At 54.0% G+C, this 23,583-nt stretch overlaps 1 protein-coding gene and 1 long non-coding RNA gene across 12 annotated transcripts in view; one reads left to right on the plus strand and one right to left on the minus strand.

Annotated features, from left to right (window-relative positions):
• The window catches only part of CDK5RAP2 (CDK5 regulatory subunit associated protein 2), a 153,093-nt gene extending 131,686 nt beyond the window's left edge, over window positions 1-21,407 (minus strand). For 9 of the 11 annotated variants that reach the window (XM_072842563.1, XM_072842559.1, XM_072842557.1 and 6 more), the window contains exons 1-3: window positions 21,213-21,407; window positions 13,244-13,311; window positions 10,407-10,474 (exon numbers count right to left, since the gene is read on the minus strand). In XM_072842563.1, coding sequence (XP_072698664.1) covers window positions 10,407-10,474; window positions 13,244-13,311; window positions 21,213-21,268 — 192 coding nt within the window. In that variant the 5' untranslated portion in view covers window positions 21,269-21,407. Of the gene's footprint in view, window positions 1-10,406; window positions 10,475-13,243; window positions 13,312-21,212 lie in introns of those variants that run through there. The other 2 variants (XM_072842565.1, XM_072842564.1) reach the window with 1 other exon arrangement.
• LOC140641021 (uncharacterized) lies at window positions 11,106-13,159 on the plus strand. The gene is made up of 4 exons (XR_012037593.1): window positions 11,106-11,495; window positions 11,948-12,092; window positions 12,467-12,667; window positions 12,861-13,159. It is a non-coding gene; the product is annotated as an uncharacterized lncRNA (long non-coding RNA).
• Window positions 21,408-23,583: the final 2,176 nt, after the last annotated feature.

Genomic DNA, 23,583 nt, shown 5'->3' on the forward strand with positions numbered 1-23,583 from the left:
TAGGTAGAAACAAAGCTGATTATAAAATTTATATGGAACAGTAAAAGAGCTGGACAGGTGAAAACAACTTTGAAAAAGACCAACCAAACAGACTACATAAATAGACCCATGCAATTACAACTCATTGATTTTTGACAAAGCTGCTATTAACCTTAAAAATGAAACTGCCAGTTCTTGTAATGGCAAAAGATGGGTTTATTCAGGAACAGCAGAGAACTGCGATCCAGGACAAGCAAGCGGTAGCAAAACTTAGGCCAGTCCAGAGAACAGAGGCAAGAAAGGCTGTTTTACAGAGGGAAGGGGGAAGTCAGGAAGTCCACCCACTGGAGTAAACCGGGAGCCAAAAGGGAGGTGGCCTCTCATCGGGTGGCAGTCTCTGGTTGGCTGCGCTGTTGCCGGGGGACTAAGAAACCTTCCTTCCTCCTGCTGCCATAGCAAAGCCCTATCAACGTATGGCTGAGACTGACAAGTGACAGGGCTGAAAGCTCCCTCTGCGGGCCTCCAACTCCATTCTAAACAAGGTTTGCCCTTTATTAATTTTCACAGTTACAAACAGAAGTTAGTGGAGAAAGGATAGTCTTTTCACTTTCGACAAATGCCATGGGAACAACTGGACATCTATCTACAAAATAATAAACCTGATCTAATGATTAGACATCTATTTACCAAAAAATGAACCTCAATCTATCACACGTTAAACAAGTATTAACTGAAATTAGATCCCAGATCTCAATGTAAAATATAAAATTATCTAACTTTTAGAAGAATACGTAGGGGGAAATCCTTGGGACCTAGAGCTAGGCAGAGTTCTTACTATAACACCAAGGCCATGATCCATTTAAAAAAATTTCTTATCAAAAAAAAAAAAATTTCTTATCAATAAATTGGGCTTTGTCAGTATTTAAAACATTTGCTTTGAAAAACATTGTAAAGAGAATGATTAGACAAGCTACCTACTGGGAGAAAATATATGCAAGTCACAAATCCAACACAGGAACTGTATCTAGAATACATAAATAACTCCCAAAATGTAGTCATAAGAAAACCATCCAATTAAAAAAAAAAAAAAAAAAAGAATAGGGCAAAAACTTTCAAAGGAATTTCAGAGGGCATACAGATGACAATCACAAAAAAAAAGATTTACAACATCTTCAGTCATTAGGAAAACATAAATTAAAACGACAATGAGTTTTAGTACCTATCAGAATGGCTAAAAAATTTTTTTAACTGAGAATACCAAATGCTGATGAGGATGTGGAACAAATGGAATCCTCATACTCTGTTGATGGGAATACAAAATGGCACAACCACTCTGCGTAACAGTGTGGCAGTTTCTTACAAAAACAGAAAATCTAAGAAAATAAAAATAAAAAAAAATAAAAAAATAAAAAAATAAAAAAACAGAAAATCTACACTTACCATATGATTCAGCAATTCCAGGCCCAGGTATTTACCCTAGAGGAATGGAAACCTACATTCACCCAAAAACCTATACAAATGTTTATTAGAGTTTTAATAAGAACCATCAAAACCTGGAAGGACCCCAAATGTTCTCCAAAAGGTGAATGCCTAAAGTGTATATCCATATGATGGACTAATACTCCGTAACTATGATACACACAGCAACACGAATGAATTTCAAAGACCTTACAGTAAGGGAAAGAAGTCAGCCTCAAAAGATTACATTACTTTGTGATGCCATTTATAAGGCATCTGGAAAAAGAAAAATTATAGGGACTGAGACCAGAGCATTAGTTGCCAGGGGTTTGGGGTAAAGAGAGGGTTTGACCACAAAGAGACAACACATGAGAATTTTTTGGCATTATGGAATGTTCTGTATTCTAATTGACGTGATGGTTACATGAGCCTATAACTGTACACACACATACCAAAAAAAAAAGATATATATATATACATATATATATATCTTGATTATGACACCTTACATTTGTCACCGCTCATCCAACACTTAAAACTGGTGAATTTTGTTCATGTCAATTATATCTCAATAAAGTTGATTTAAAAATAACTAAAATGAAATATAGTAAAATAGTAATAGCTGTACTTGAATCTTAATACATCCACATTGGAGTGGTTTTCCAGAATTTAAAAAAAAAAATCATTGGTAAGAGCATATAATACATATTTTTATGACTGGATAAAAGAAAATGCTAAGCAGATTCTGCATCAAACTGTCCTTGGCTCTCTTGTTAACACTTAAGTTTTCAGTTTTGTTGCTAACAAGAACAGCACCAGAAACAATTGGTAAGTTCATTAAAGCCTCCCTTTAAATGTTTTAAGGAAACAGCACATAAAACATTCATTCAAACAAAAAAGTCTACTGCACCAGATGCTTCCTATAAAGAGAAACCTTATTCTATTACTCAGCTACCAATAAAATATTTATGGAGGTTGCTCAGAATACCTGCATTGTATACACTGCTACAATTCTTAGCACACTTGAAAGAATATTTGTCCTATTTATAGGTAAAGGAGTTTTAAACAAAACAAGAGAACAGTAAATCAGCCTTGACAAGGTTAATGCAAACCCCAGACGGGCCCAAGTGAACCCAATGAAATACTGGCACCATCCTTCCCACAACAACGCCAGCCCCGTTCTCCACTTAATCCCACTTTCCTCATGAGGTTCTCTCTAAGTCCATCACGTCGGACGGGGGACCCTTCTAAATGTTTCCACCAGCCCTCCGCTCTCTTCATCACAGCACCTATCGCACTGCATTATGGCAGCTGGTAATCTCTTCTAACCAAGTCATCTCCGAGAGACTGGGAGCCACACTTACCTTGTACGTTCTACTCTGAAACGTAAGAGACAGTTACTAAATGCCCAATGGCTGGCTGTTTGGACACATTTAAGAACTTCTTAGGGCACCTAGGTGGCTCGGCCACTTGAGCGTCCAACCCTTGGTTTCGGCGTGGGTCATGATCCTGGCGTTCTAGGACTGAGCCTCACATCGGGCTCCACACTCAGTGGGGAGTCGGCTTGAGATTCTCTCTCCCTCTCCCTCTGCCCACCTCCCCATTGACTTCCTCAGTCTCTCTCATTCTCTCTGAAGGCAATGTGATGTAAGGAGAGCCCCACAGGCCTCAGATTCAGGTCTGGCTCACATCACACCACTGATTTAGGACCATCGCTCTTAGAACTAAACTCCCTGCCACAGGCACAGAGAGTGGTATGGTCTGGCCCCTGCCCCTGCTCCAGCCTCATTACCATCCTTTCCCTCAGGTACCAGGTTCCCACCTCACCGGCCTCCTCTCTGGTCCTCAGGTACGCCAAGCCCGTCTGTCTGCTCAGCCCTCCCTGGAGCACTTGTCGGGTGCTGCGGCCCCATGCTTTCCATCTCAGCTCAGAGGCCCGTCCAAACTACCCAATCCAAAGTGGGCCCCATCTCTATGATCGCCAAGTCACTCTTGAACACATAACTTAATTTTCTTGCTAGAACTTTTCACAATCTGCACTCCTTTATTTACATATCTATTACTTATTATCACGCTGATTATATGAATATATCCCACTTTTTGAGGATAGGGACACTATCTATCTGTTCGTGGCTATTTCCCTTGAGGCGTTAGCATGGTGTCTGGAATGCAGTGGACGCTCCATCAACATCGTTAAATGAGTGAATAAATGGATGAATGAATACAATCCAGACCACCCTACTAGGTGCATGACCTTAGTCAAGCTCATTTTTGTGTGTGCCTCAATTCCTTTTATAGATTAAAGGAATACCTATCTCAGAGACCCACTACAAGATTAAAAGAAATTGATTGGAATTTTTGGTATTGTGCCTAGCACGGCATAAAAATTTAAGATATATTAATATTCTTGTCATTTGTATTTTTTTCCCTTTAAGAGGATCAAATTCAGTAAGAAAAAAAAAAAGCCTCAAGCTGGAAAAACTGAAAACAGCTTACCATACAGGAGGAATAAATACCCCTAAAATAAAACCCACCAAATACGACTTAGAAACTTAATGCTGAAATGTAAGCTAATACACGGGCTGTACTTTGCCACACCCCAGCCCTCAGAACCCCAGGACTGCTGTGGAACTGCAGACATCCGAAATGGGAATCATCCCAACGTGATTATGGGTGGTGCCTCCCAAAGCTGGAGGGAGGCTCAGTGGCAGGACAGATTCTGAAGGAGCCGCTGTAAGTCTGGCTCCCTCCCACCCCCACTGCCCGTCAAAAGCCTCCCCTGGCCTAGCGCTCCAGTCAGGAAGGGAAGAAAAACAAAATCCAGTAACATAAAAGAGAATCAGGGCAACTCCAACCAGGCCCACCGCTCCCGAAACCTAAACAAGGCTCCTAACTCTGGTGACCAGTTTCAGCAGCCTGCAAGCCTGGGACCCCAAAGCTGAAGCTCACCACACCCCCCACCCCCAACCCTGATCATCTGGGCTCAAGGCAGCAAGGGCTAAGAGCAAGGGCCCTGGGGTCACTGGAAATAGACTGAACTCCCAGTGCTACCACTCGTGAGCCATGTGACCTCGGGAAAATTATTTGACATCTTTGGGCCACTGTTGGCTCATCCATAAAATAAGGATAAACCTCAGTTACCTCATGGGAGCGTCGTGGCAACGGCAGGAGCTACAGCTCCTGGCAGAGCCGCACACTGGGCAGGCAGGAGACTGAGGACGGCTTTTAAAGGGCTCCTGTCGGGCAGCCCGGGTGGCCCAGCGGTTTAGCACCACCTTCAGCCCAGGGCGTGACCCTGGAGTCCCGGGAGCCTGCTTCTCCCTCTGCCTGTGTCTCTATCTGTCTGTCTCTCTCTCTCTCTCTGTCTCTCATGAATAAATAAAAGTAAAAATCTTTTTAAAAATCTATAAAAAATAAATAAGGGGCTCCTGTCCCGCTCAAGCACTCCATAAGCAGGTCTCCGGGCCACCATCAGGTTTCTTTCATGCTCTTTGAAAGTCCTCCCAAAAACCACGACCTCTTGCCGCCCCACGTGCATCTCTGCTTCACGGCACTGCCTGCGAGATCGATTTGCCAGCAGCTAGGCGAGGTTCGTAACGCGAGGCCGGCACTTTGGAATCAGTTTCTGATTCCAACACTCTCACCCTCGTGTCCTCAAATCACAAAAAGAGTTACTAGGCAAACATCTGCTCATCCACAAACAATACTGCAGCCATAAGAGAACTTAGGAACTGCGCCCCACGCAAGACCTGGAATGGGACTCCATTACGAAGTCAACTCTTCTTACACTCTTCAGCCTCGTGCTCTATCTCACACATTGTTCATGTGGTTGCACAATTACAGGAGATTATCAGGTGAAATGACTGCTCCAGGTTCCACTGGACCGGTCACAGCCGACCATCTGGCCGCTGCTCTCCTGGGCACTCCTGGATTCCGGTCTCGTGGAAAGCACACAGGCTCGACGTTGCCTTCTCAGAGGTTCTCCGCGCACCACGCTCAGGCAAGTCATGTGCTCTCTCCAACCGCGTCTGTGGGACACCTCCCTCGGGAACAGGTTGCAAGACCAAGAGATAACATGTAAAATATCATCCCCTTGCTCCTAATTTCTCACAATTGTACACGATGTGGCAACAAGCAGCTCCACGCACAGCTTTTTCCTTCCACTGGGTTGTCTCCCCGGGACAAATGTCCCCGAGACCAGTATTGGGCTCAAGAGGAATACCGTGTTTACGACCATCCAATTCTCTTTCTAAATGGGCTTCAAAAGACTGTGCACATGGACACCGCCCGGCCCAGTGCCTAGCCGGGTCCCGGAGGGTGAGAACACACGGCGCTCCACCGGGAGCAGGGGGCCGGGCTGAGCCCTTAGCACGCGTGCCCCCTGCCCTGGGCGCTGAGCACCCCCGGCCGCCAGCCACCCGCAGGCCCGTGTGAGCACAGCAGCCCCGGCTCCCCTGCGCAGCCGGCCCGGCCGGCACTACTGCTCGCTCTCTCGCGCCCCCACCCCAAGCCCGAGTGCCCCAACCACCGCCGCAGCCACCCCACCTGCTCTCCACACCACACACAAGGGAACCCCAACGGACGGGTCCATGTTCTCAGAAAAGATGATACACTGATTTAGTCAACAAGTATTTATCAAGCGCCCGCCATCCTGCAGGTGAGGTGCTGAGAACCAGGGGTACAGTAGAAGAGAGGCCCATGAAGCAAATGCACAAATAAAACACATAATTACAGTCATAAGATCCACAGTGCAGAAGTGCTGAGTGCCTATTACCAGAGAATGGGGGTCTCGAGCGAGCTGGGGAAGGAATTAGGGACGGCCCCTCCATCGAGGTCACTTTAAAGCTGAGACGTGAAGGTTGGGAGGCCTGCCCTTCAAGGACAGGGAGAAAGGGGATTCCAGGCAGAGGGAAGGGCACACAAGAAGGTCCCACCCATGTGGGTTGGTGAGAGCGGCCCCTGCAGGACCACGGGGGAGCCCAGCACACAGGCCAGGACTCTGGGAGCCACTCCACCAAGCTCACGGGTCACGTAGTGGCAGAGCAACACCGACGGCCCGACCCTGGTCATTCCCCAGTCCATCCGTACCTGCACACCATGGTGCCTGCAAAGCTTCCCAGGCAGCACAGACGCCGGGGGTGTGGATGACGGGGGTTATTCTCTGGTCATAAGTGACTCACCACAGACAGGTCGCACAACACAGCTGGCCGTGCAATCCTCCTAGATGAAACACCGAATTTGACCAACTGCCTCAGCTAAGACCAGGAATTTCCAACAAAAAGGAGTAAGAGCCCGGCTACAAGAACACCAGCACCTGAGAGCAGGTGGGTGCGAGACAAGAGCAGCAGAATTTACCCTAAGGGCCTAATCTCCTAACTATAAAATGACACACGCAGGAGGATACTCATCGAAGCTTTGTAGGAGTGAAAAAATAGAAACAACCTGGACTGTCCCACAGGAAGGGATTATGTAAACTACGTTTCAAGCCCTTCCCTTACTTAGATCCAAGTCTCTACCAACTACGGGTCATTAAATAATGCTGTCCACCAGTATTAACAGGGATGGAAAGCTACGCAGGTCATTCCCTGCCCAGAAGGTCACAGAAAAAGCCTGAATCAAACTCTTCTATGTAAGGTAAGATAGCTACGTGGACTAGATACGTGGATCCAGGTTCTGGGTCTTCCCCACTCACCCAAAAACTTCTGCGAGTGACAGAGAACCGAGGGACCCTGGAGTCCAGGGTGCTCACACCACAGCACAGCTCCTTACGGGACGCTGCCTGCCTGGCTGCTCGGGGGCAGCGGCCCCACCACATTGCGGCTGGGAAGGGCCAGCAGCACGGGCCCCCCCGAAGGTCAAACGGCCCGGCCGGCGCCTCTCCCCGGGCCTGTGCTCCCGGTGACCGTCGCCTCAGCGTGTGAAGGTACGAGACCATGGATCGCCAGTTTGAAGACCCAAAAGAAGGCCGGCGGCTGTCACCCACTGGCGCCAGGGCCCGCCCGGACAGCGGAGGGGGCAGGAAAGGCTGCCGTGCGGAAGACCTCCTCCCAGCCTCCCTGGGCTTCAGACGCCTCTGGGCCAAACATAGGGACGGGGTGAGCTCCGGGGTCGGGGACCCTGCCCGCCTTCTCGGCCCCTCCCGCCCACAGCCCGCTGCCCCGGCGTCACCCCCCAGCAGCCCCTCACAGCCACCACCAGGCTGGCCGCTCCCTCCTCGCACCACCAATCCCGGGCTCTTTTAGGAGCACGATTCTGGTCCTTTCCTTCCCAGGCTAACTTCCACCGCCGGCTACCCTTCATCTTCAAGACAAGGGTCAACCAAGGCAGTGTAACACAGCAGACCCTCGACCCCTGCCTTCTTCAGGGGCCTCGCAGGTCTCAGGACCCCCGCCGCAGCCTCCCTCCAGCCAAAAGGAGCTTAGAATGCCCTCAACTCCCCGCACCCTGCACGCCTCTCGCGGCCCTTCCCCGCCTGAGTCCCTGTGCCTGGGATGCTCTCCTGGTCCTCTCACCTTGGCTAATCCCCACCTGTCCCTGATGACCCATCTCAAGGAACACTTCCTCCAGGGGGGCTTCCCTGCATTCCCCCCCCCCCCGTGCCCCCAGCACCCTCCTCACCTCTCACTGCACTGTCTTCCTACCCATCTTCCCAACCAGGCTGCGAGGCTCCCGCCAGGGAAACTCACCGGGTCCCCATCTACCACGGACTTCCTAGCCCCCGGCCAGGCACAGGCCATATATATTTGAAAATATTTATCACTGAACAGATGAATTCTGAGCCAAACCAGAAACCGGATGTCTTGCTAGACCTTAGCTAATAGACCCTGACGTTCAGTTTCCCAGCGTGAGACCAGCCTAAGAGGAATCATGAGTCTCCCTTTAAATCAAAGGTTACTCTAGCCCTTCCCCAATATGCACGCTGACGGTAACATTAGCGTCCGACTGACGCCAGGAGCATTTCCGGTAAGCATCCCACAGAAAGTTCAGGCCGCCTCTACAGACATCGTGCACTTACTGGCTCAGGCCAAACGGAACATTTCAGTGACTCATAAAGACTTGAAAGGGAGACACTGAGAACACTGTGGTCATTTCAATTTCAACAGCAGAACTTGCTCTGGAAAATGCTACAATAAAAAATATTAATGCCATAAAAACCGAACAGCAGCCGAAGGACCACAGTCATAAAGAAAAAACATAAATCCTAAAACAGATCAGCATAGGAGGCTCCCTCTCGCCTTCAAGAAGAAAACAGTGTTTAGGTCATCGGGAGCCCATCCGGAGAAGGGCGCCTTGAACCACGTGGCAGCGGAGACAAAAGACCGCGGACATGACAACGGAGAGGAGGGGGGACCGCGAGCAGCAGCATGAACTCGCGCTCCCACCTTCCGCTCGTTCAGGTCCCACCTGGCCCCCAGCAGCAGCAACTGGTGTCGCGAGTGGCAAAGACAGAGGACAGAGGGGAGCCCGTGAGGAGCGAGCCCCGGGCGGCCCGGCTGCAGAGCCCAGGGTCCCCAGCAGGCTCAGGTGCCCCCGAGAGCAGCCCCGCCCGTCACTTCCTGCGCCTCGGTGTCTCCTACCCACACCGACCAGGGCTTGACTCAGCCCGAGAGTCCTCCCAGCTCAAAAGGCAGACGATAAGAGGTGCAACTTTTATCTCAGAATCCTGAGATTCTGTTAAGTTTCTCCATCTAGAAACAAAATTCAGAACTGTGCCCTTCAGAAATTAAATAACTCTGTATCTTGCGGAGCTGCTTTTCTATTAAAGTGACGCGCGTGAAGAGCTGAACATTTCAAGTGCCCAGCTCAGAGCAGGAGCTCAATAAACAGCAGCTATTATTACTCTTATGATAAAACAGAAACAGCCATTTAATAGCAGAGCACGTTTTAATTATACACGATGTGGAATAATCAAATCTCATTTGTTGGAGGCCCCAGACCCCACAGCATAGATCGAGTTGTTCAGTTGAAATTAGAACAACTCAAAGCTCAGAAATTACTTGTTTCCATTAGAGATCTGACAAGTCATTTCTTCAATTGGTCACTGGTGGTTTGCAGATAACTATTAGCAGTAATGAGTATTCTAAATTAAATCTGGAGACAGTACCGCTCTGTTCTGTAAAGACAACTGGGGGGAGAGAGACATCACTGTGGAACGTCCTTCTCTCTGTCCTCCATCTCTCCCTGATAAATATCTCCTGTGTCTTGCATGCCATGGATTTCATTTGGCTACAAATGGAGAAGGGTCTAATTCTTCCCGTGATAAATGAGAGCGCTGAACAGGTAACTTGTTAAGGAGAACTGGAATTGGGAAAATAACCTTATTTCCCTGCTCCTTGACAACAAGCCCCCTCCGCTAACAAATGAAAGACACACTGCTGGAAGACAGCGAGCGAGGAAGCCAAATCCATCACCACGTAACCCATCCTCGGACGCTCCGTTCACAGCCCCGCGTACGGGCGCTCACGTCTCCTGCAACAGCAACAAGGATGGAGCCTACAAAAGGCAAGGCAGTGGCACAAAGCAGCGGGAAGAATAACGTTCTGGAATCCTTAAAAACCTGGATTCGAATCCCAGCTCCGCCACTCGAGTACTATGTGGCTGTGAACGATCCCTCCTAGGCTTACGAGGTCGTATCTGTAAACCGGAGATAATACACAACAGCTCAAGGGGGTACAGTGAGGATTAAACAGGGACCACTAAGAACATGCCTTAGGTTACAGGGAAGCCCCATGCTGGGGACCCCAGAAATACACCAGACTCCCCTGCGCCGGGCAGCGCCGAGCGCACAGCTACCGCGCGGCCGTGGAGCACGCCCCTGCCTGGCATCGCCTGGCATCACCTGGCATTGCCTGGCATCACCTGGCAGACTGGCAGCCTCGATGCCTCTCGAGAGACACAGCTGCCTCCTGGGCCTGACGGCGGCCACACACAGCACCTGGTAGGGAAGGGGATTTGGTGTCTCCACTTACGTTTTCAAAGTCCTTCATGTTCCGTGCTCTGGTGGGAGACACCGTTTCTTCTGACACGTCTGGGAGCACTATAAAAAGGGAAAACAGACAGGAAAACAGCGTGGTATGCAAACTGCCCAGCACCCCTATTAGGGAGTACAGCCCAGAAAAGGAAAAGGAAAAAAAAAAAAAAAGGCAGGAGCAGCTTTCGCGGTCTATTCTGCTGGCATTTTCTGCCTGTTGTGATTTGCTGACTGGAGTCTAGGGAAAGCTCTAAACTACTGTACTTCAAATATGTACAGATTCCTTCAAGTGGCCTCAGTGTAACATGTCACAGAACGAACCCAGAAAACGCACTGGGCGAGTGGCACCGCCGCGTGTGCGGGTAACGTACGTCCCTGGCCTGGTCACATAGTCACTTGCTGAGCAGGACACGTCTGCGCGTGTCAGCGCGTGAAGCATATCTAACTGGCCGGGGTTGGCAAACTTTTTCTTAAAGTGCCAGACAAGAAATATTTTAGGCTCTGTGGGCCCTATCCAAGCCTAAAATCTGTCACAACTCGTCAGCTTTTCTGCTGCAGCACGAAAAACAGCCACAGACAACTCAGAAGTAAGAAGCTGTGTCCCCGTAAAAGTTTATGATTTTCAAAAGCAGGCAGCAGGCGGGAAGTCCTCGTCCCTGCCTGAGGGCGACTATGGACTTGGCCAACGCCCAGAGCTCTCCACTGCTCCCTCCTCCCTTCCAGCAGCCACCACGCAGCCACTCTGAGCCCAGCACCATGTGAGGTGCAGGGGAGAGAACGGGGAAAGGGACCGTGACCCTGCGCCCAGCTCTGGATCTGGGGCTCAGACACAGAGTGACCACCTGACACCACGCTGCACAGGCTGCCCGGCGCTGTCGCGGAGCGCGGTGGCCCCACACAGAGGAAATGCACGGACTCCTCCTTCCAGCAAACACGCGCGGAGGGGGGCCTACGCTCTGCTCGGCGGCGACATCAGGAAACACACGGAGCTCATATTCCAGAGAGAGAAGACAGACAAGGAACAAGATAACAGGACAATCGCACAGGATGTGAGGAGGTGGCAAGGGCTACAGAGAGAACCTGAGAGGTGCAGGACGGGAAACATTCAGGGTGGGGTGAGGATCGCAATTTTAAGTCAGGGGCCAAATCAGGACGGTCGCACCGAGAAGTGCCACCCGGGCAGACCCGAAGAGAGGCACAAAGCAAGAAGGCGGGAGGGGGGAGGGACAGGCCCTGTGCGCGTGAGAACCAGCCCACGGGACTGGACAGCGATGGGGGGGGCACAGGAGGGGAGGTACATGAGGTAGCTCGTCTCAGGATGCGAGCCGCAAGGGCCCCCCACAAGGGTAACGTGCCTGCACCCAGGCGTCCGCAGGCGGAGAACAGCCCGAAGGCGCTGCAGGAAGCAGGGCAGCAGGGGGAACACTGCAGCAGTCCAGGAGGGGACCAGGGGACGGGCGGCCCAGGGCAGGTGGTCAAGTAGGCGGGGCACAAGTGGTGCGACCCCGGAAGACCCTGGAAGCCGTATGTCACCAACAGGAACAAACTGCAACAGAGAACTAGCGAGGTTCCGAGAGGAAAGCACAAGTGAGCGAGGGGGGAGACGGTGGTGCCCTGCGTGTTAGCGAGGCAGCAGGCAGAGGAAGGCAACCGAAGAACGAACTTCAAAAGCAAAGGCCCAGAGGTAGGCCCGGCGACCCGAACCACTGGGCACAGAAGCGGAAGGAGGGGGATGGGGGCCCACCCTTAGGGCCCCGCATAGCAGACAAAGGGCACACTTGCTCTTCCCCAGTCCTCAGATGGGCCCTGCTCCGCCTCTGTGCCTCCCTCCCTGCCCACCCCCTGCCTCCCTCCTTATGCCCCTCCCCCCTACCTAGGTCCCACTCATTCCCCAAGTCTTAGCTCCATATCGCTGTCTTAAACTCTTGCCCGGCCCACCTCCTCTGCGCCAGGACACACCTCCCCCGCACCCCAACCTCCCAGCACCTCGTTCTCTTTGTTCATCACGTTGATCATACGATTCACCAGGACATTTCCGTGCTGGACTCTCTATTCCAGGCCTGGCCGTAACCATGTTCAAGGCTGATTCCCAGCACTTAGCCCAGGGCTTGGCACAAAGCACTGCGCTATGGGCTAACGCAGAAAGCAGTCCTGGCGGTTTTCCACGCCTAACTGCCCGCGTGCAGGGACAACAGACACTGCGTGATCCGTGTGCAACGCAGAAGTTACCAGGTTCTGAAGGAAAACCTGAGGGGGCCGGTAAGTTAAAATATTCTCTAGAAATAAACCTCACAACCCTGATACTGTCTGTTCTACAAACTTCTCCCTCCTGCCGGCTCCTCACTTTGAGGAAGAGGGGAAAACACACAAGTCCCAGTATCTCTAAGGTATGTTACAAGGCAAATTATGAGCACTTCCCACAGGTACTTAGGACAGCGCTCGCTTCTTTCAGAAACAGAAGTCATAAAGGACGCTCCGCAAAAGCCAAGCTGCCCCCCGAAAGTGTCCTCTAATCCGGCCTCAACACAATGGCCCGCTTATGCACTCAGCGCGTGTCCCGCGGCCTAAGCAGCTACCTGTGTCCCCAGGGGCCGCGCAGGAACGTGCTGGGCCCCCAGCCGCCCGGAGGCTCACCCAGGCGCCCCAGTCCGCAAACGCTGGCTGAACCCCTCCGAGCCCGGCAGCGGGGAGCAGAGCCCAGGAAAGCTGCCCGGGGGCCTCAATCCCCGGCGGGGCTGGGGAAGCGGGAGCAGCCGCGCGGTGGGCAGAGGGCCTCAAGGCCCAGCCCCAGGCTCGAGGCCCGGCCCGCGAGGAAGGCCGGCGTCGTGCACTTACCAGCGTCTCCCAAGCCGGCTCCGGGTCCGATGCCGTCCACCTCGTCTGGCGAGCCGCGGGCGAGGCCACTAGGAGAGAGCACGTGCAGAAGAGAAGCGTCAGCGTCCGGCCCAGGGCTGGGGGCCGCCGGGCTGCACGGGCGACGACGCGCACGCAGCGCAGGGGCAAGAGCTCGGGCCCTGGGCTCCCACCTTGCGGCCGAGTGAGCTTCAGCGAGTCCCAGGATGCCCGCCCGCCCGCTCGCGCCCACGTCGCGTCCGTGTACCGTCTAGTACGCGCTGGAAGCGGAGGCGCTGCGCCAACTACCGGCTGCGGACGCTCCTGAGTCTCCCTTTCCCTGCTCCTCCCTCGACCTGTAAAGATGAGCTCACGTCCAGGGCACGGGCACGTAGGGTGCGCCCAGTAAGTGGGGACCACTGCTTTGGTCTTTACTGTTCGTCGTCGTCACTAACGTGTCGGACACAACCAAACATAAAGCTCCCAAGAAGCAGGCACCAATTCAGACACTTTAAGAATGTCCCACGAAAATGCAAAATCCACTGATCAAGAGACTTTACTGGTTGAATCATAAACATAGGTTAAGTGAGGATCTGGAGACACTGACAGAAAACTAAACCGTAACCGGAGGCTCTAGCCCCGCCCACGGGGCCCACACCTCCGCGCTGCCCGTCCCCACCCGAGACCCGGTGAGGCCCGGAGGACCACGCTGCCGGGAGAGCCGCGCGGAGCCGGAACCGGGCGGTGCACTCAGGAAACCACGGCGCCAGGCGCGCTGCCTGCCTTCCCTTTCAACGATTCATTTCTTACTCTGTTACCCGCCCTTAGAGAAGAAACGTATAAACAGAAGCAGCACCGACAGAAGACGACACACCAGCGGCAGCGGACGCTCGGAGATGTTGGGCGTCACTCCCCGTCCGCGGACCGCAGATCAGAACCCCGGGGACATCCCCCCCGCTCGCACCTGTCAGAGCGTCCAGTATCAAAAAGACAAGAAGATGGCAAGTGTGGGCCAGGACGTGGGAGAGGGAGCCTCGAGCGCAGGCCGCTGTGGGAACAGCTCGGCCTCCCTCGGGAAGGACGCGGAGCCACGAGGTGCGGGAAGTCCCCCCACCCCCCCACCCCCCCCACCCCCCCCCACCCCCCCGGGCGCTTAGCAAGGTGAGAACACGCGCTTGCAAAGAGCTTGCAAAGACCCGCACGTGCTCCGGCAGCGTCATGTGCAACGGCCAGGAGGGGAGGGACCCAAGGGGCGGCCACAGGCGACAGGCGGACGGACGAAGGAGGCGGGGGCCGCGGAAGACAGGGATCCTGCCCTTCCCGACCCCGCGCGTGGGCCCAGCGGGCCCTGAAGTCAAAGAAAGACCAACACTGTATGATTTCACTTATACAGAGAATCTAAAAAACAAAACAAATCAACCAAAAAGCTGAAACAGACTCCTAAGCACAGAGGCCGAAGTGGCGGCCGCCAGAGGGCAGGGCAGGAAGGGGCAAACGGGTGAGCGGAGTGGGAGGGAAAAAATACAGACAAGCCTAAAGTTCTCGGGTATTCCTCACTCCCATCTAGCCCCCCAAGAGGCAACCCTGTTGTCAGCAACACTGCTGTCCCTCCAGGCTTTTTTCTATTTACAGATACAGGGACACAGGGTCTGTTGTTTGTTTTGTTTGTTTGTTTGTTTGTTTGTTTATTCTTGGGAGGCCCAGAGAGAGGGGCAGAGACACAGGCAGAGGGAGAAGCAGGCTCCCTGCGGGGAGCCCGATGCGGGACTCGATCCCGGGACCCCGGGTCACGACCTGGGCCGAAGGCAGATGCTTAACCGCTGAGCCCCCGGGCGTCCCTGGGGACATAGTTTTATTTTGTGGCTTAAAACCAAAACCAATGCAATCCAACTGTACATATTATTCTGCGGCATCCTCTCTTCACTTACCGCGTCCTGCAGATGTTTCCACGACAGTACGGACACATCTACCCTCGTGTCTGTAACTCCCACGAGCATTCCACAGCAATGTTTCTCAAACTTTACTGACCACAACCCACAGAAGGAAATTTACTGCCCTTAATTCTTGAAATGCTTTCTATTCTGTACTATTCTGTTTTTGTAAAATTCTCATTGCAACCTACTGAATTGAATTTCATGAGCTGCCAATGGTCACAGTCTGAAATTCACTCTTGAAAGGATGTGCATTTGCCCGATCCCCGGACGGTAAATCAATTTGTTTCCAAGTTGTTCCTTTTACAAACAAGGCTTCATGACTGTCCTCATACAGGTCTCCAGGTGCACATGCACCGGACTTTCTCTACCATAACAAGAGGTAGAACTGCTGGGTCAAAACACGTTCACATACTTTTAAGAGGCAAAAGATTTGAAAATGCAGTGGGCCCCGGAACAACACGAGGGCAACGGCACGGGTCCCCTTATACACACACGTTTCTCAATAAATACCGGACAGCGGCGTCAATGTATTTTCTCCTCCTTGTGATTTCCTTAATAGCATTTTCTTTTCTCTAGCCTACTTTTACAGTAAGAATATAGTACGTACATATAACACATAAAATATGTGTTAACTGACTGTTTCTGAGTAAGACTTTCAGTTAACAGTAGGCTAGTAGTTAAGTTGTGGGGGGAATCAAAAGTTACACGTGGATTTTCCACTGAGGGGGACACCACACCACCAACCCTGTGTTGTTCAAGGGCCAACTGTACCCAAATGGCTAAAAAAACACAAGAAAAAATGTTCAACATCATTAGTCGTTAGGGAAATAGAAACCAATACCACATGAGATACCATGCCATGATTGCACAACTCCGTAAATATACTAAAAAATCATTCAATAGTATATTTTAAATGTACTTCACGGCATACAAATGGTTTCAATAAAGCCGTTTTTAAAACACACATATGGACATATTTTTAACACCAAATTGTTTTCGGGAAGGACTGTGCCAGTTGACACTGTGTGCACCTTTTCCAAGCGGTCACAAGGCCCCACTGCACTCCTAAATATGGAGCCTGTATTTACACAGCACGTATCTTTTTAGAGACTGAACAAAACTGACTCATTCAACATACTGTGGATCCTCTACTATGTGCCAGACACGGTTCCAGGTCTAAAGACACGGTGGGGAACAAGCCAGCCATCCTCGCTGCCCTCATAAGCTTATCCTGGAGACCGGGAACACGTTCCTCAAACCTCAAGCCTAGGGGTTCCCAGATCCAAGCTCAGCCTTGAATCAAGCCTTCAAATGTTCACCAAAATTTCATTCCACCATCCTCTTTCTCGACCTTTTACAAAAGTGCATGAGAGCATTCTTCGCCTGACAAAGTATGGCCATGTACAAACTCACAGGACATTTCCTTCTGGCCTGCCCCGCACCACACAGCAAGCTCTTAATAGCCAAGCACTAGAGAAACCCATAGACGGGGCGCTCGGGGGGCTGCGGAGGAGCGGCGGCCTTCGGCCCAGGGCATGACCCCAGGGTCCCTGACTGTGTCCCGCATCGGGTTCCCTGCAGGGAGCCTGCTTCTCTCTCTGCCTGTGTCTCTGCCTCTCTCCCTGTGTCTCTCATGAATAAATAAATAAAATCTTTTAAAAAAAAATTATTAGAGAAACCCACAGACGAACAAACCTGGGCCCAGGGTTAGGAAGCTCAGTTAGGGAGACGCAGAACCTCGGGCATGAAAACAAAAGGACAAACCCAGGGTTGTGGGCACCAAGGACTTCGTCCCGGAATCAGGCACAGAACACATATAGCCTTGCTGCATCCACAGTCAACTGATAGGTAGATATTATCACGGAAAATAAACTGAGGCTCAGAAGGGTTGGGTGTGTTACTAAAGCAACTCAGCCAGTAAGTGGCTGAAGCAGGATCCAGACCCAGTGATCCTGAGTACAAAGCCCAGGTTCTTCCAGAAGCACCAGGCAGGACTTGATAAAGGGCCTTAGCTTGGGCGAGGCTCTGGGGCCTGGCATCTGAGCCTGACCTCAGGGCTGGAGCTCTTTGGGGCACCCACAGGCGATCAGGTTTGCAGAGAATGACGCATATCGACCTGATTCAACAAACTGGACTTCCATTTAGTCTCTAAAACTGGGGCTTGGAAATTACCAAGCAGAAGGGTGCTCACGCTAAGATAAAAAGAGGATTTTATTCCAGGGATTTTTCTCTTCCACTGTGACCATCTAATGGGGAACCTGTCTCTTTCAAGACATTTGGGCCACTCTTTAAGGGCCAGTTCCCATGCCAGCAGCTCCCTAAAATCCTCCCAGAGTCCCCTCAGAACTGGTACAGGGAACTAGCTAGAAGGCAGGACACGGACTGAGAGCCAGGCTTTGCAGTCAGTGAGCCTGGATTCAGATCCGGGCTCAATCGTGTACTTTTTCTGAGGGATCCCAGACTGCTCCCTTCACCTCTGTGAGCTTCAGAGTGCTCACCTGCAAAAAGGGGATAATACCATCACCTCCCATTTATATGCCTGGTGCCAGGTTAGGAACTGGAGTTACAAAGATGAACAATATGCAGCCCTGCTCTCAAACAGGTCAGAGTCTAATTAGGAAGTCAGACACGTTAGAGTTGTACCTGCACGACCCCCTGCAGGAGCCACCGGCCACAGGGACCTGCTGAGCACCTGAACTGTGGTTAATCCAAATCAAGAAGTGTTTGTAAGTTTAAAATGCATACCGAATCTCAAAGACTTTGTAAGATAAAAAAGAATGTGAAATATTTCATTAATAATTTTTTATTGTTTGCTGGTTATAATGATAATATATGGAAATACCGGGTGAAATCAAATATATTATTAAAATCTATTTCATCTGTTTCTCTTTTACTTTTTCATTGTGGCTACTAGAAAAGTTTCAATTACTTATGTGGCTCACACTGTATTTCTATTGAACAACATTAGTCAATAAAACTCAGTGAGGTGGGGGCGCCTGGGCGGCTCGGTCGGTGAAACGTCTGCCTTCGGCTCAGGTCATGATCCCAGGGTCCTGGGACCCAGCCCCACACTGGGCGCCCGGCTCAGCAGGGAGTCTGCTTCTCCCTCTCCCTCTGCCCTCACCGTCCTTGTGTGTGCATTCTCGTGTGCCCTCACGCTCTCTCCTTCCCTCAAATAAATAAAAATCTAAAAACAAAAACCTAAGTGACATCAATAAGGGCTAAAATGGGGTCAGTGATGGGTGGGGGTGGCTGGAAGAGCAGAGAGGGTCTGGGTGGAGATAGGGGCATGTCAGCAAAGGCCTCCTGGCATCGAAATCTAAGTGAGACCTGAAAAATAAGAGGCATTAATGAGGCAAAGGGAAGGGAGGGCTAGCCCGGCAGCAGGAAGAGCGAGTGCACAGGTCCGACAGCAAGAAAGAACAAGGTGGGACGCCTGGGGGGCTCTGTGGTGGAGCACCTGCCTTCGGCCCAGGGCGTGACCCTGGGGTCCCGGGATCGAGTCCCGCATCAGGGTCCCCACAGGGAGCCTGGTTCTCCCCTAGCCTGTGTCTCTGCCTCTCTGTGTGTCTCTCAGGAATAAATAAAATCAAGAAGAGAAGAAAAAAGAAAGGAAAAGAACAGAATAGAACGAGGCAGGCCATTCATGACAAAGGCCTTGGCAGCCAGGCAGAGGGAAGTGTTCAGGGAGGAGAAAGGCAGGCACAGAGGACACAGGAGGTCAGTAGGTAACCGGGCCGGCTTATGAACGACCTTGGAAGCTCTATTAAGGCACATCATTCTGAGGGTGACGGGGAGCCAGGGAGGGTCTGAAGCAGGTAAGAGACCAGCCACGGGAGTGTCCGCAGCGAAGGCAGGGAGCTCGCCTGGAGAGCTGCTACCGTGCGTCAGTCACTGGTCAAAACCCCTTCAGATTCACCTGCTTTTCAGATGACAAAAACTGAGGCTCGCGGAGGGAGTGACTTGCCCAAGATCACTGGGCTGTTAAACCGAGAAGTGGGACCAAAACCCACCTAGGTCTGGGTCCCAAAGCCCAAGGGCTTGGTCAACTGGCACTGAGGTAATTGAGAGCCGAGAGTATGAACGGACTTTATCTTAACGGCGATGAGACGCCTAAACACACACAGCAGAATGACCATCGGATTCATACTTTCAAAAAGGTCTCAAACTGTAGTATAAAGGGCTATCACAGGTGTCAGGACAACCCAAGTCCTCCCCAGTATGCTGGCACAGTGGTAGTGCAATGACAGGGACCTGAGGACCACCACAGGATACATAACACGTCCTCAATAAACGGAGTAACCACTAGTCCAGGTTTGCCCAAGACAGACCAGTTTATGCTTGCTGTCTAGACATAAACACTGATTGTCCCATTTCGCTTTTTTTTTAAGATTTATTTACTGGGATCCCTGGGTGGCGCAGCGGTTTAGCACCTGCCTTTGGCCCAGGGCGCGATCCTGGAGACCCGGGATGGAATCCCACGTCGGGCTCCCGGTGCATGGAGCCTGCTTCTCCCTCTGCCTATGTCTCTGCCTCTCTCTCTCTCTGACTATCATAAATAAAAAAATAAATAATAAATAAAATAAAATAAAAAATAAAAGAATTTATTTACTTATTCATGAGAGACAGAGACAGAGAGGGGGAGGGGGGGAAGAGACAGAGACACAGGCAGAGGGAGAAGCAGGTTCCCTGCACGGAGCCTAACGTGGGACTGGATCCTGGGACTCCAGGATCACGCCCTGGGCTGAAGGCAGACGCTCAACCGCTGAGCCACCTGGGGATCCCCCATTTCGCTCTTAAAAGTGTCCCAGGTTGCACAATAAACAACATGGTCACCCTCTCAATGAGGGTCTGTTGACTAAAAGCAGCAGCCTATCCCCAGCAGAGCTGGATAAACACTGTGGATTCTCCTCCACGTCCTTCTTCCGTCTTCTTCCACCAAGAGCCTCCTGAAAACCAAACAACCCAGGCCTGCAGCAGTGTGTGGCTGTCAGGCTTTCCTCCCCAAAGGAAAGATGCCAGGCCGCATGGGCTATGTGGACTCCAACAGCCTCTTGGGACAGATCCACTGGAGGCCAGTCAGCCATTATTCCCCAACCTGCAGTGATGATGATGGTGATGGTAGTGATGATGGTGGAGGTGGTGGTGCTGGTGTTGGTGGTGGTGGTGGTGATGGTGGAGGTGGAGGTGGAGGTGGAGGTGGTGGTGCTGGTGTTGGTGGTGGTGATGGTGGAGGTGGAGGTGGAGGTGGAGGTGGTGGTGGTAGTGGTGGTGCTGGTGCTGGTGTTGGTGGTGGAGGTGGAGGTGGTTGTGAGGATGCTGGTGGTGGTGGTGATGGTGGAGGTGGAGGTGGGTGTGGTGGTGGTAGTGGTGGTGCTGGTGCTGGAGGTGGTGGTGCTGGTGGTGGTAATGGTGGTGGAGGTGGAGGTGATGGTGGAGGTGGAGGTAGTGGTGGTAGTGGTGGTGCTGGTGCTGGTGTTGGTGGTGGTGATGGTGGAGGTGATGGTGGAGGTGGTGATGGTGATGATGCTGGTGGTGGAGGTGGAGGTGGTGGTGAGGATGCTGGTACTGGAGGTGGTAGTGGGGATGCTGGTGGTGATGGTGGAGGTGGAGGTGGAGGTGGAGGTAGTGGTGGTAGTGATGATGCTGGTGCTGGAGGAGGCGGAGGCGGAGGCGGAGGCGCCACACTGACAGCCCAGGGTCCCCGAGCCCAGCTCCAGGCCCGCCAGGCAAAGCCCGGGAAGGCCTCTCCGGCCCGTCCTCCCCCGATCCCGTCGCTCCGTGACCCGCCGCCTTTCCAGACGGGAAACAGGCTGGACCGTTCTGCTGAGGCGTCCCGACGGCCGGGGTGGGAGGGTCGGCGGGGTCGGCTCCGCTCGCGGCTCAAGGCCGCCCCCCGCCCCCCGCCCCCCGCGACCCCTGCGACCCCCCGCGACCCCGCCCCCCGGAAGCCGCCGACACCCCCAGAAGCAGCCCCGGCCTCGTGGCCCGCTCCCCGCCGCGGGGTCCCGCCCGCCCCTGCGAAGCCCCGGCCGCACCTGCAGCCGCCGAGCGTCCCGGGGACGGTGGCGTCGGCTCCCAACATCGAGTCCATCGCGGGCGCGGGCGCGGGCGCGGCGGCGCCCCCCGGGCCCCCGGGTCCCCGCCCCTCCAGCCCTGCTCCGGGTCGGACGCCGGCGGCGCCGCTGGAATTCAAACCGCAGCCGCCGCCATCTTTCCCGGCGCTTCTTCCTACGGAAACGGGGCGGGGCCACGGAGGCGCGCGCTGAAGCCGCCCGGCGGCGGCCGGAGGCCGGGCAGCGGAGCGCGGGCGGGTGCCATCTCGGTTAAGGGCAAGAGCGGCCGCCCTTGGGCCGCAAGGCTAAGGAAAGTGAGGCCGCCGGCCATTTTTCGTCAGGGCACGCGGGCCCGAGGCGCGCGCCATCTTTGTTGCGGGCAGAGGCGGCCTTGGGCCGTTGGTTCGGGCGGGAGGTGGGAGGCCCGGCTCTCTCCGCCCTTCGCGGCCCCGCAGCCGCCGGCGCTCGCCTGGGATGGTGACCGCTAACCGCGCGGCGCGGGCGGGCACACGGCGTCGGAGCTGAAGCGGAGAACAAGGGGGCCTCACCTAGAACAACCTTCCTGCCGAATCGCAACTCAAGCGGGAACGTGCGCGCCCGGTTCCAAGTGGATCAGCTCGTCCCGTTGAGCCGGTGCCGCCCGCCGCCCCCCCCCGGCCCTGGCCCCGGCCCCGGCGCGGACACACCTGCCGTCGTCAGCCGGGCCGAGACCAAGGGACCCGCCGGGGCGCGGGAAGGAAGCCTGTGGACGGGGCGGGGCCGGCGCACCTGACCCCCGACGCACCTGCCCCCCATGGGCCTGGCGCACCTGCCCCCCGACGGGCCTGGCGCACCTGACCCCCGACGGGCCTGGCGCACCTGACCCCCGACGCACCTGCCCCCCATGGGCCTGGCGCACCTGACCCCCGACGGACCTGACCCCCGACGGGCCTGGCGCATCTGCCCCCCGACGGACCCGACGCACCTGCCCCCCTACGGTCCCGACGCACCTGCCCCCCATGGGCCTGGCGCACCTGACCCCCGACGGGCCTGGCGCACCTGACCCCCGACGCACCTGCCCCCCATGGGCCTGGCGCACCTGACCCCCCACGCACCTGCCCCCCATGGGCCTGGCGCACCTGACCCCTGACGCACCTGCCCCCCTACGGACCCGACACACCTGCCCCCCGACGGGCCTGGCGCACCTGGCCCCCGACAGACCCGACGCACCTGCTCCCGGACGGACCCGACGCACCTGCCCCCCATTGGGCCTGGCACACCTGCCGCCCAATGGACCTGCCCCCGGCGCACCTGCCCCCTGACGGGCCCTGGCGACCCCAGGCTGGGCGGGCGCGGAGCCACCGCAGACGCCGGGGGTCTCGTCGGGGCCGGGCTGTAGGAAGAATCCTGGGTGCGGGGGCTGGTGAAGACCCGGCGGAGCCCAGGCGCCTTCCGGACCCCCCAGGGCCCTGTGCACCTGTGCGTGCTTTCCAGAGCCCTCCACTAACCGTCTGACGGAAAACAAGCCCCTGCTGTATTCTCGGCAACCCTTGATTTTGTCCTGCGGCACTTCACCGCATTCGCAGTTGGGTATTTGTGTGTTTTTTAAATAAGTCCTCCCTTTGCTGGAGACTGGAAAGTCCGCTCGGCGGCGTTGGCTTCTGAGTTACTCACCGCGGTGTCCCCAGGCCACGCCCGCCGCCCAGACGGTGTTTTAAAGTACACGGTGAATGAATGATTGAAAGAGCCTGGAAAGTGGGGCTAACACCCCTGCTGCAGGTTTTTGTGAGGATGCGAGGATGACCCGGTGCCCCTAGCGGCCGGTCAGTGGCCAGCCGTAGCCCCCCCACCCCTGCAGGAGCTAGTGAGGTCTGCAAGCCCCAGGGTCCTGCACCTGCCGCTCTTTAGCCAGCTCTTCACCCGCCCCTGACGGGGTGGGCAGGAGCTGGTTGGCACCTCCGCTGCCCCAGCCGGGACGGGGCGACCTCGGTCCCTGAGCGGCGCTAAGTTCGACCAATGGGACGAGTGCGTCCAAAAGCAGGGACCCGAGGTGTCGAGACACCTGCCACTGACGGATCTTCACGGACCAGGCCTCTGGGCCTGTTTGTCCAGTAGGAAGGTTGGGCCGCCGGAGGCCTCAGGACCTCAGCTCTGGAGGCAGTTTTTTTTTTTTTTTTTAAGATTTATTTATTTATGATAGACATAGAGAGAGGCAGAGACACAGGAGGAGGGAGAAGCAGGTCCCTGCGGGGAGCCCGACGTGGGACTCGATCCCGGGACTCCAGGATCGCGCCCTGGGCCGAAGGCAGGCGCCAAACCGCTGAGCCCCCCAGGGATACCCTGGAGGCAGTTTCTTTGAGTTTCTTTCGAAGCT

This window comes from Canis lupus, chromosome 10 (assembly GCF_048164855.1).
Source record: "Canis lupus baileyi chromosome 10, mCanLup2.hap1, whole genome shotgun sequence".
Lineage (NCBI taxonomy): Eukaryota > Metazoa > Chordata > Mammalia > Carnivora > Canidae > Canis > Canis lupus.